The 12860-nt window shown below is 42.5% G+C and overlaps 1 protein-coding gene across 2 annotated transcripts in view; it reads right to left on the bottom strand.

Annotated features, from left to right (window-relative positions):
• Positions 1 to 7346: 7346 nt before the first annotated feature.
• The window catches only part of ATG7 (autophagy related 7), a 354904-nt gene continuing 349390 nt past the window's right edge, over positions 7347 to 12860 (bottom strand). For both annotated transcript variants that reach the window (XM_073574239.1, XM_073574238.1), the window contains exon 19: positions 7347 to 12512. In XM_073574239.1, coding sequence (XP_073430340.1) covers positions 12480 to 12512 — 33 coding nt within the window. In that variant the 3' untranslated portion in view covers positions 7347 to 12479. The remainder of the gene's footprint in view (positions 12513 to 12860) is intronic.

The following is a 12860-nucleotide window of genomic DNA, read 5'->3' as shown; positions in this document are numbered from 1 at the left end:
AAATAACGGTTAGTCCAAGTTATTGTATGATCAACAGAAATGATACGCGTGATGTGAAATTATATTCTGGAGAAAAACAAATCACATCTAAAGAACCAGTCCGCTTATCGTCTTATTCGTACAGGATCAGCCGGTCTGGAATTGGTCGTTCTACACTTTCCATTTCTTGAGGTATCTCTCGATACCGTTGTTACTGATAGCAATATTGAGTGGAGATTAGCTATGTTGGTGTATTTTTTCGAGAACATCGACAAATCTGGGAGAGTCCTGTTTCTTCCACCAATGCGCTATTTCATTCTTTATTACCAAAAAAATGTGTACAGTCATGGCCAAAAGTTTTGAGAATGACACAAATATTATATTTTTACATGATCTGCTGCCCTCTGGTTTTTATGTGTGTTTGTCAGATGTTTTTATCACATACAGAAATATAATTGCAATCATATTATGAGTAACAAAAGGTTATATTGACAGAATGAGTTAATGCAGCAAGTCAATATTTGCAGTGTTGACCCTTCTTCTTCAGGACCTCAGCAATTCTCCCTGGCATGCTCTCAATCAACTTCTGGATCAAATCCTGACTGATAGCAGTCCATTCTTGCAAAATCAATGCTTTAATTTTGTCTGAATTTGAAGGTTTTTGTTTGTCCACCCGTTTCTTGATGATTGACCACAAGTTCTCAATGGGATTAAGATCTGGGGAGTTTCCAGGCCATGGTCCCAAAATCTCTATGTTTTGTTCCCTGAGCCATTTAGTTATCACCTTTGCTTTATGGCAAGGTGCTCCATCATGTTGAAAAAGGCATTGTTGATCGCCAAACTGCTCTTGGACGGTTGGGAGAAGTTGCTCTTGGAGGACATTCTGGTACCATTCTTTATTCATGGCTGTGTTTTTAGGCAAGACTGAGAGAGCCCATTCCCTTGGCTGAGAAGCCACCCCACACATGAATGGTTTCAGGATGCTTGACAGTTGGCATGAGACAAGACTGGTGGTAGCGTTCACCTGGTCTCCGAATAAGCCGTTTTCCAGATGTCCCAAACAATCGAAAAGGGGATTCATCAGAGAAAATGACTTTACCCCAGTCCTCAGCAGTCCACTCCCTGTACCTCTTGCAGTATATCAGTATCAGTCTGTCCATGATGTTTTTTTCTGGAGAGAAGTGGCTTCTTTGCTGCCCTCCTTGAGACCAGGCCTTGCTCCAAGAGTCTCCGCCTCACAGTGCGTGCAGATGCACTCACACCTGCCTGCTGCCATTCCTGAGCAAGCTCTGCACTGCTGGTAGCCCGATCCGCAGCTGAAACACTTTTAAGAGACAGTCCTGGCGCTTGCTGGTCTTTCTTGGGTGCCCTGGAGCCTTTTTGGCAACAAGGGAACCTCTCTCCTTGAAGTTCTTGATGATGCGATAGATTGTTGACTGAGGTGCAATCTTTCTAGCTGCGATACTCTTCCCTGTTAGGCCATTTTTGTGCAGTGCAATGATGACTGCATGTGTTTCTTTAGAGATAACCATGGTTAACAGAAGAGAAACAATGATGCCAAGCACCAGCCTCCTTTTAAAGTGTCCAGTGGTGTCATTCTTACTTAATCATGACAGATTGCTCCATTAACACAGGTGTGGGTGTTGATGAGGACAGGGCTGGAGATCAATCACTGAAACGATGTTAGCTGGTCCTTTTAAGGCAGGGCTGCAATGATGTTGAAATGTGTTTTGGGGGATAAAGTTCATTTTCTAGGCAAATATTGACTTTGCAAGTAATTGCTGTTAAGCTGATCACTCTTTATAACATTCTGGAGTATATGCAAATTGCCATTAGAAAAAATGAAGCAGTAGACTTTGTAAAAATTAATATTTGTGTCATTCTCAAAACTTTTGGCCATGACTGTATAATTATGTATTTTGTTTTGGGGGTTATTCCATCCAAGTCCAGAGAGAGCAAGCAAAGCTCTCTGTGGAGTAATAGTCTTTTTCAAATGACTTTATATGCCTTGAGGCTTCGGCCCATAGGGTTTTTAATTTTAGGACATCCCCAAAACAAATGATACAAGTTTCCAATTTGAGTGCATCCCCTCCAGCACAACGGGGAATGTTCCTTATTTATGTACGCAAGCCTTGATGGAGTATAATACCACCTGGATAATATCTTGAAATAAGACTCTTGCAAAGAGGCAGATATGCTAGACGAGTAAGTGGATCTTGTAGCGATGTCCCATTGCTCTGTAGAAAGGCTTACCTGACGTTCGAGGACCTAAACTTTTGAGCTGGAAAATTCTCTCTACCTCACCCGGAACGTCAAACAATGCAACAGACTTCCGGTTTGAATCCTGAACTACAACGTTCAGGTTCGTTCATCTCTACTCCCGAACACAGGAGCGCTCGTTTGGGTGAGCAATTTTGTGTTCTCTATAAGAAGCCACCATTTGACACATGGCCCTGCGGATTACCTTAGAACAGACCTGGGCAAAGTGCGTCCCGCAAGCCATATCCGGCCGTAGCTTTTCCTGTCCAGCCTGCAGACCGAGACAGCAGAGGGCCTGAAAACAGTAACCCACGGGCTGCACCATGCCCTCCCAAGCCTGTCTGCCGGTACCCACTGTCACTGCTATCTGCATCCTCGGAATGCAGGCAGCGGTAAATGCATTGGTGGAGGAAGGGCCCCCGGACCCTTCGTCCACCAGTGTGAGACAGCTAACGCAATGATATCATTTTATTGCATCAGCTGTACACTGCGTGGGAATCAGATGCAGAACAGGAGCGAGGAGAGTATGTGGTGTGCTTTTTTTTTTTATGTGTATGGGATGTTTGGCTGGACATGGAAAGGCTATGTGGGGTCTCGTGCTGGACATAGAGAGGCTATGTGAGGTCTCGTGCTGGACATGGAGAGGCTATGTGGGGTCTCGTGCTGATCATGGGGAGGCTTGGCGGGTCTCCTGATCATGGGGAGGATAGGCGGGCCTCCTGCTGATCATGAGGAGGCTATGTGGGGGATCTTACATTTATAACGGGGCTCTGTGTTCATACAATATACAGAAGGGGCTCTGTGTAGGCTCAAATGGTACAGGTGCTTCTCACAAAATTAGAATATCAAATAGTTAATTTTTTTCAGTTCTTCAATACAAAAAGTGAAATTCCAATATTATAGAGAGTCATTACAAACAGAGTGATCTATTTCAAGTGTTTATTTCTGTTAATGTTGATGATTATGGCTTACAGCCAATGAAAACCCAAAAGTCATTATCTCAGTAATTTAGAATAACAAAAATGCCTGTAAAGGTTTCCTAAGTGTTTACAAAGGTCCCTTAGGCTGTTTCAGTAGGCTCCACAATGGGGAAGACTACTGATTTGACATATGTCCAGAAGGCAGTCATTGACTCACTCCACAAGGAGGGTAAGCCACAAAAGGTCATTGCTAAAGAAGCTGGCTGTTCACAGAGTGCTGCATCCAAGCAAATTAATGGAAAGTTGAGTGGAAGGAAAAAGTGTGGTAGAAAAAGGTGCACAAGCAACCAGGATAACCGCAGCCTTGAAAGGATTAAGAAAAGGCCATTCAAAAATTGGGGGAGATTGACAAGGAGTGGACTGCAGCTGGAGTCATTGCTTCAAGAGCCACCACACACAGACGTATCCAGGACATGGGCTACAAGTGTCGCATTCCTTGTGTCAAGCCACTCATGACCAACAGACAACACCAGAAGTGTCTTACCTGGGCCAAGGAGAAAAAGAACTGGACTGTTGCCCAATGGTCCAAGGTGATGTTTTCAGATGAAAGTAAATTTTGCATTTCATTTGGAAATCAAGGTCCCAGAGTCTGGAGGAAGAGTGGAGAGGCCACAATCCAAGCTGCTGGAGGTCTAGTGTGAAGTTTCCACAATCAGTGATGGTTTGGGGAGCCATGTCATCTGCTGGTGTAGGTCCACTGTGTTTTATCAAGACCAAAGACAGCGCAGCAGTCTACCAGGAAATATTAGAGCACTTCAATAATAATCTTATTTCTATAGCGCAAACATATTCCGCAGCACTTTACATTTTAGAGGGGACTTGTACAGACAATAGACATTACAGCATAACAATAATCACATAAAACAACAGATACCAAGAGGAATATGGGTCCTGCTCACAAGCTTACAATCTATGAGGAAATAGGGGAGACCTGAAAGGTGGATGGTAACTGGCTTTCATTTTCTAACCAGCCATCATGAAATAAATCAGATGTTGATGTAATGCTGCATGAACCAGTTATCAGCCAGAATATGTAAAAGTACAGACACAGAGGGCTAGTAAATGTATAAAGCGTGTGAGAACATGATACGAGGAACTTGGTTATGGTAAAAAAATATTGAATGGGCAACATGGACAGTTAGAATAATGTGTTGAGGCAGTAGGCCAGTCTGAAGAAATGTGTTTTTAGGGCACGCTTAAAACTAGTGTCCTGGGTAGTGCATTCCAGAAAAAATAGGTGACTCACTTGAGAAGTCTTGGAGACGGGAGTGGGAAGTTCTGATTATTGAGGATATTAACTTCAGGTCATTAGCAGAACGGAGGGCACGAGGGCACAGGTAGGGTCGTCGACAGACGATGGAGGAGATGTAGGGTGGTGCTGAACCGTGAAGTGCTTTGTGGGGGAGAGTGATAAGTTTATATTGAATCCTGGAGTGGATGGGTAACCAGTGCAATGACTGTCACAAGGTAGAGGCATCGGTGTAACGATTGATGAGGAATAGCGAATAAGATGAGAGTGGACCAAGCGTTCCAGGAGTTTAGAAATGAAGGGAAGATTAGAGACAGGTCTATAGTTAACAGCAGTTTTGGTCGAGGGATGGTTTTTTAAGTAATGGATGTATGATGGCATGCTTAAATGAGGGAAAGATACCAGAAGAGAGGTTGAATATTTTTGTTAGGTGAGTGGTGACAGCTGGGGAATTGGAGGAGATGTGACGAAATAGGGCCACTGGTGCAAGCACTTCATGATTCCATCTACCGACAAGCTTTTTGAAGATGGAAATTTCATTCTCCAGGAGGACTTTGCACCTGTCCACACTGCCAAAAGTACCAATACCTGGTTTAAAAACAACAGTATCACTGTGCTTTATTGGCAGCAAACTTGCCTGACCTTAACCCCATAGAGAATCTATGGGGTATTGTCAAGAAGAATATGAGACACACCAGACCCAACAATGCAGACGAGCTGAAGGCTGCTATCAAAGCAACCTGGGCTTCCATAACACCTCAGCAGCGCCACAGGCTGATCGCCTCCATGCCACGCCGCATTGATGCAGCAACTGATGCAAAAGGAGCCCCGACCAAGTATTGAGTGCATTTACTGAACATACATTTCAGGAGGCCAACATTTCAGATTTTAAAATCATTTTTCAAGCTGGTGTTATAAAGTATTCTATTTTACTGAGATAATGATGTTTGGGTTTCACTGGCTGTAAGCCATAATCATCAACATTAACAGAAATGTGTATAATGACTCTATATAATATAGGAGTTTCAGTTTTGTATTGAAGAACTGAAATAAATTAAGTTTTTGATGACATTCTAATTTTGTGAGCTGCACCTGTATATAGGGAGGTGTCAGCATACTTAATTCTGCTCAATATTAAGTGACACAATTAATATTAATATAAAATATTTGTAACTGATGTTAATATTAATACGGAGTAGAATTAATTTTGGCCTATTGGTTCGGCCTCCACAACAGTTATGGTCTCTCATGTGGCCACTTGGGAAAATCAGTTGCCCACCCCTGACTTGGAGCAATCTGAAATCAGAGAAGCCTTACTGAAATCTCTCTTAACCACCAGTTGCCGTCGCCACTATACATATTAGACCGTCAGCTGAACCCGTCAATATTGGGCTATTTGTCAGACATTGATCTAATGTAAATGGGGGGGGCTTATGACTGCTGTCATTAGCCATGTTTCTCTAGTCCATGATCAGGATGAGCAGACACAGAAATCTTCCACTTATAGCAGTCTCATGGTATCACAGGACAGTAGAACAGCGCATTTGCTGCTGAGCTTTCATGAAGTGCAAAGGACAAGTCTCACCTGAGTGACACTGGATGAAGCAATTCTGCACTAATGAGTGGTCCTGGGAGGGGAGAAGATTGTGAATTGTGTTGGACTTTATGGAAGGTATAGATGAGAGTGTAAACAGCCACTTTGTGAACCCATAAATGGCTTGTTTAGGTATATGGATGAGGGTTTGGAAGCTTTAGAAAGGAGATTGTCAGCACAGAATGACTGTTCAACCCAAATAAAGGCACTTGGCACGGCCAAACAGATCAGTGCCCCTTCCCACCTACGTGATTTTCATCTATGTCCAGACTCCCTTAAAAAAAAAGTGCTTTATTTTGGGGAAAAAAATCTTTAACTGGTGTCACTGCAATACAGCTATACTCCACAGAGTAGGGCTATGTTACGCTTCCCTGCACACCAGGTGGAGGCGCGGAGGAGCACCTGGGTGTACGATAAAAGCTGCCCTTTTAGGCTGCGGTTACAAGGTAATATGGCAGCAATTCTCAGATATGTCATGCGACCAAAAACACTTGTCCAACTTGTGACTTGCTGTCGTGCTACTATCTTAGCGCTGTGAATTTGCTGTAAAAAAGACAATTTGTATGTGACTTGCATTGAAATTTTTGGAGAGCCTTGTGCGATAGTACACATTTGTGACACACTCCTGCAGTTGTGGTAGATGATAGTTGTGGCGACACTGTAGGAAATCGTTAGATGTGATCTTGCATTGCGACATGTCACGGAGTAGCCCAAGCCTTATTCATGTGACCGATAGAGGACAGTCCTTACCGATCATGAAGAGATGGCTTAGGCTAGTGATCTCATGATTTAAAAGGAATTGGTCAGTTTGCTCAAACCTCCTAAGCCATTTATAAGGAAAAAGCTGACTAATAAGGTTGCCCTGATAGCTACAATCTGAGCTGTTAAGATCTACGGGCCAGACATAGATCTCCCTGAGAATCTGCCTCCAGAGATTATTGTAAATGACAGGGGCATTACCAGTGTGAGACATGTAGATCAGAAAAGCAGTCAGTCATTACATGTCTCACCTTGGTAATGCCTCCTTTCCTATATAACAAGCTCTGGAGGCAGATTTTCAGGGAGCTCCATGTCCGGCCCATGGATCTTAACAGCTCATTTACATATTATGAAAAATGTGGATTTCTCGGGAATAAAACATCAGATCACAGATATCAAGGTATCATTTTATTCAACTGTCTATGACTTATGTGCCCATATAGACGGCTCAGGAGGGTGGATCCTACTGTCAGATTCCCTTTAAGTCATTTGGTTTATTCATGAAATATTGGAACACAGACCGTCCTGAAATTGGATGAAGTTTATTTCGTTGAACACATTTGCTGGTTGGTAATGACACACAGATCAGTTGTCAGGGAACATAGTCTTTGTTAACATACCGACAAACAGTTTCTTGAAAAACGTTGTGAATACTGAACAAAGCAAAGAGCAGAGATAAACATAAGATGTACATACAGTAAGTAGTAGAAACGACTGCAAAAAAACCAAAATCCAAATCACAAGATAACTTGGCGCTGTACAAGCGACTGCTGGTACTTCACCATTGCTGGTATACTACGGTAATATTAGTCAGCACTGTATTGTCTAGTTATTAAGAAAACCAAAGGTGGCTAAAAAAAATACACATCTTTTTCTGCATCAGTTATTATAAAGTTTCAATAATAGTTAATTTTTACAACCCTCCTCTAGATAGAAACTTATGAAAGAACTGCATGACAAACAATGGGATCACTCCCAACTGTCTGGGACCGGATCAGAACGTTTCATGAAGTTTTGTGCTCTGGCACCAGGACCACAGCGAGGGAGTAAATGGTGGAAAGGCCTAATGGCAACTGACTGGAGTTGAACAAAAGAATTGATAGGACCCTGGTCCAATGATAACACTGGCAGTCCGCAGAGCCCTGCACACTAGTGATGAGCAAACGAGCGTGGATAAGGTGTTATACGAGCATGCTTGCGTCTTAACCGAATGTCTTTGTAGTGCTCGAATAATATGTTTGAGTCCCCACAGCTACATGTCTCGCTGCTGTTCAACAGTCGCAACATATGCTGGGATTGCCTGTTTGTTAGGTAATCCCTTTGTTTGTTGCTGCTGTTGAACAGCCATGAGACATGTAGCTGTGGGGACTCAAACATATTATTGGAGCACGCCGAAGATACTTGTCACCTGAGCATGCGCAGATAACACCTCATCAGGTAGGAGTAGGTTACTACCAATATGATTTTTGGACCAGGGTCTTGCCAAACATTTTCCTCAACTCTACAACTCATGCATTTTTGCATCAGGTGTGATCCAATGATAAACCATCCTGTTACAGCATCACGCCTGTCCATAGGTTGTGTTTGGTATGGCAGCTTGGATCATTTTAAAGGGGCTGTCAGAACAGAATGACTGTTCAAACCAAGTGCAGGTGACCATGGTAGAACCAATCATTCCTCTACACCTTCCCACCTGCTTGGTTTCCAACTATCTCCACCATTCTCTGGCTCTATGACGCCCGGGCTGTCAATCAAAGAAGAGGGGGGTAGAGACTGAGGGAAAACAAGTAGGTGGGAAGGTGTATTTAAAGGATTGGTGAAGCACAAAGTGGAAGGACTTAGTTTGAACTGTCATCCTGTGATGATAGAGTCCCTTTAAATTTGGCCACAGTAATGTGCGACTACAAAGACTGGCGCTTGCTCTGGAAGACCTGGAGCGTCTGCACCTTACATGGACAACCCACTGCGGACAAGGTGGTAAAGTCAATTTTTCCAGTGGTGGCCCAGCAGGGGAACTGAAAATTCCACAGCTCATCAATGGGGGGCACCAGCACACCACTTCTAAAAAAGTATTCCCAAAACAACAAGTCAGCCATTTTGACCATTTCCAGCATTTCCATAGGCAACGAGTGGATCAGAGGTCAAGAGCACGCATCTCTTCCAGGCAAGTCAGAGCTCGAGAATCCCGTTTGCGGGGTTACAGAGCTCCATTCTCTCAATCACTGGGGGTCCCAGCGGTCATACGACTGGCAATCAGTAAGTTATCCCCTATCTTATGGCTAGGGGATAGCTTGTTATTATGGGAATAACCCTTTAAATCTTCAGAATTTCATTTAAAGACTGTCTAAATTGAACCCCCCCCCCCTTTTCACTAACCTGAATATTAGTTTTGGAGTAATGGACCAGTGACTAACAAGGGATGATGAACACCACTCTCATTAACAAAAATAGCATTTGGCTGCAAATAAACATTGGGTTTCAAGACAAAATATTATAAAGTAAGAGAATAATGGATCCTATTAACTCCTATGTGACTCAAACTGATGCCAAAGTCATGCAGTCACTCAATCTGTTCCAGGATATTGGACCGCAAAACTGACGTTAATGTGTAAAACACATGCTTTTAGAGCGGTTTTATCACATTTTTAAGTTCCTACTGAAATGAAGAGAAAGTAAACTATAGCGCACCTGACATGAGCCGTCACATATTGTATAACTGAAGTGTTCTCACAAAGCCACCAGAAAACGGCACGCAGAACACCTACGGACCTGCAGCCTCTGCCATACAGTCCCAGCAGCGTCTTCTGACCCCTTAGAGCAGTGTTTCTCACCTCCAGTCCTCAAGACCCACCAACAGGTCATGTTTTCAGGATTTCCTTAGTATTGCACCGGTGATGGAATTAATGCGTGAGCAAGTGTTGAAATCACCTGTGCAATGCTAAGGAAATCCTGAAAACCTGACCTGTTGGTGGGTCTTGAGGACTGGAGGTGAGAAACACTGCCTTAGAGTGATTACACCATAGGATTACATTGGTATTAAAAATACCAAATTAATATCACATTCACTCCTAAATGGCAGAAACCCCAATATCATGAATCCCCCCCACTCATCATGGACATTAGCCCGGGACACAGAAATATGGGGAAGAGTTTTTCAAGGTTCTTGCACTGAGAAGTTGATGATAGCAAGAGATAATATTTTGTTACTTATGGAAAGGAAGGAAGGATCCTATTAATGTGTATGGCATTAACCGCACCTGCAGTTCCAGAATTTAAGAAGAGTTAAAGGGATTGTGAAAATTATCGAAAAAATGTTGGACATGTGCAATTCTCACACCGTGGAAGCAGCAGCGTCTCTTTACACTAATTGTCAGGCATAAGCGAAAAGTACTGCACAGAATGATTGTTCAAACCAAGCACAGGCGCTCCGTGCACCCCTGGTGTGGCCAAACAGTTCCCACCTACTTGTTTTCCATCTTTTTCTCTATAAAGCCAGAGCTGTCAATCAAAACAGAGAGGGCAGATTTAAAGAGGAAAAAAGTAGGTGGAAAGGTGCACTTAAAAGTTTGGCCATATTATGGGTGCACCGAGCACTTGCACTTCATTTCCATGCTGATAGATTCCTTTTAATCTTTGAAGAAAAAAAATCGCTTGACTTTTCTAACCTCTTTGCGGTCAGTTGCACAGTATTGGTTTTTCATTGCCAGGCCATGCATGTTCTTATTTCCCCTCCTTGCTCGCTTTGTCATCAGTCAATTCTGATGCATCATGAGAAAACTGCCCGTTACAGTATCTGCAGGTCCTGTATCCTTATCCTTCCTGAGGTTTGTTGCTCTACAAATAGCTACAAAAACTGCCAAGTGCGGAGCTGCAGTCTGGAATACAACTATGGCCAAGGGAACACAAGGAAGGTAACAAAACAACTGGGATTAGGTGTTATCTGAACATGCTCAGGTGCTAACCGAGTGACTTCGGCACGCTCAAATAATATGTTCCGCGGCTGCATATATCGCGGCTGTTAGACAGCCGCAACACATACAGGGATTACCCAACAAACAGCCAATCCCTGCATGTGTTGCGGCTGTTGAATAGCTGTGAGACATGCCTCCGCAGGGACGCTGTCATATTTTTCGAGCACCCCGAAGTCAGTCTTGAGAATGCTCGCATGTTCGCTCATCACTATTAATCACCAATCTGGGGCTGCCCTCTCTTATTAAATAAAAAGGGCAGCCTTAGATTGGTGCTGGGCAATCAGTTTCGCAGTATGGTCAATATATTTCAAAGGAAATTTATATATATAATAAGACTGCAAAATACAGTCCCAGTGATCCATACAAGACAACCTAAAGAATATGTTTACTTGTGGCACTTTGGAATGTGTTTTGATCATTTTTTCCTCATAGGAATGGCATATAAAACACACTGAAAAAAAACATTGAAAACACCAAGTGTGAACATACCCAGAGGGAATGCAAGAATACAAACATTCACATGTGCACAAAGACGGCTCCATTAAAGAATGACCGGGTCTATGGCCAAGCGACATCAATATCAAAGACGCAATGAAAGATGTCAAACTTACTGACTTAAAGGGGTTGTCCTGCCTTGGAGCTCAAGTCTGCAGTCATTCTATGGGACAATAGACTTGTGAATCCTCACAGTGTGCAAGCTGTCAGGATCTTCCGGCTAGCTGACAGGCGCCTGACAGCAAGTATGTGATTTGCATGCATGCCGTTCATGTGCCGACTAGACATGTGCGGCCTCACTCAATACAAAGGAAGTGATTTAGGCAGGACACGTCTAGTCGGAATGTCGCTGGAATTATGCAAATCATACACTTATGGTCACATGACCAGACGCCGAAAAAATCCTGACAGCGCGCACTGTGAGGATTAACAAGTCAGCAGTCACGTAGAGTGACTGCAGACTTGTACCCAAAGGCTGGACAACCCCATAAGGAAATGGATCACATAAAGAACTCGATCATCCTTGCTTATCCATGAACTTCAACAATGAAACTTATTTTTGTAAACATAATATATTGCAGGAAAAGATCTCTGTACATATATTACTAAAGTTTCCTCAATATGTTCTATGAAGTGACTGATGTGCATGGGGTCATTATCATGTAACCCACTAGTTTTGGGTTCCTTTATATCCTACAGAAGCTCTGAAGTGTATATATATATATATATTTCTTTACTGCATATATTTTTTAATAAGATTTATGTTTAGATAAATGTTTCTATATTTGCTCTCGTTTAAACATATGTCATAGATTAGAAAAAAAAAAAAGAATCTTAAAGAAACAGACAAAACAGTGCCATATTTATCCATGGTACATATACGTGAACGCTGCTATAGCAGACACAGCCAGTGGACAAAAGTGGCGCTGTCCTGGAAAATTAAAGGAAAAAAAAGATTGTTTTCTAACCCTGAACAAGTCCTTTCGTTATGGAAGCATTAGGCAAATATAAAAGTAAATCTTTTCTGCAAAAGTCAAAATGTAAAGTTAAGTCCAAGAGAAAATAACTATTGTGTGATTTAATAGAAAGACGACGAGAGCATGTTCTACTTATTAGCAGCCAGAGAGCGACAAGTAGGATGGAGAGGAGTCCCTTCTTTTATTGCACAGGGTCACAATAGCAGATCTTTGTTGTCAGATCACTTCATCATCACTCATGTCCCAGATCTGAAAGGAGAGAAGTAATAAGGTGGAATTAGTGACAAACTACATAATGGACATTTTATCAAAAGACAAACAATGGCCGTAGTATTAAATTCACAGCACATCTAATATTAGCTTTACCGATAGAATAATTGTTGCTCATGTTCTTTTAAAAGGTTTTCATCTCCATAGAATTTGCCATTACTGTGTGACTGGAGAGTTAAGATCATTGTTTTAATAGACTTGGCTCTATTTTCTTTGCTCTGCGTCATTCACTTTAATGGGGCTGCAAAGTCAGGCATAAAAAGGGTCCCAATTTTTGGTCATTCTTGGTATTGGGCAATTGTTCCATTGGTTAAACTTCCAGTGGCT

This window comes from Dendrobates tinctorius, unplaced genomic scaffold (assembly GCF_039654945.1).
Source record: "Dendrobates tinctorius isolate UK_male_01 unplaced genomic scaffold, ASM3965494v1 ptg000038l, whole genome shotgun sequence".
In the NCBI taxonomy this organism is placed as follows: domain Eukaryota; kingdom Metazoa; phylum Chordata; class Amphibia; order Anura; family Dendrobatidae; genus Dendrobates; species Dendrobates tinctorius.
The sequence above is the reverse complement of the archived record's forward strand: the minus strand, read 5'-3'. Positions and strand labels throughout refer to the sequence as shown.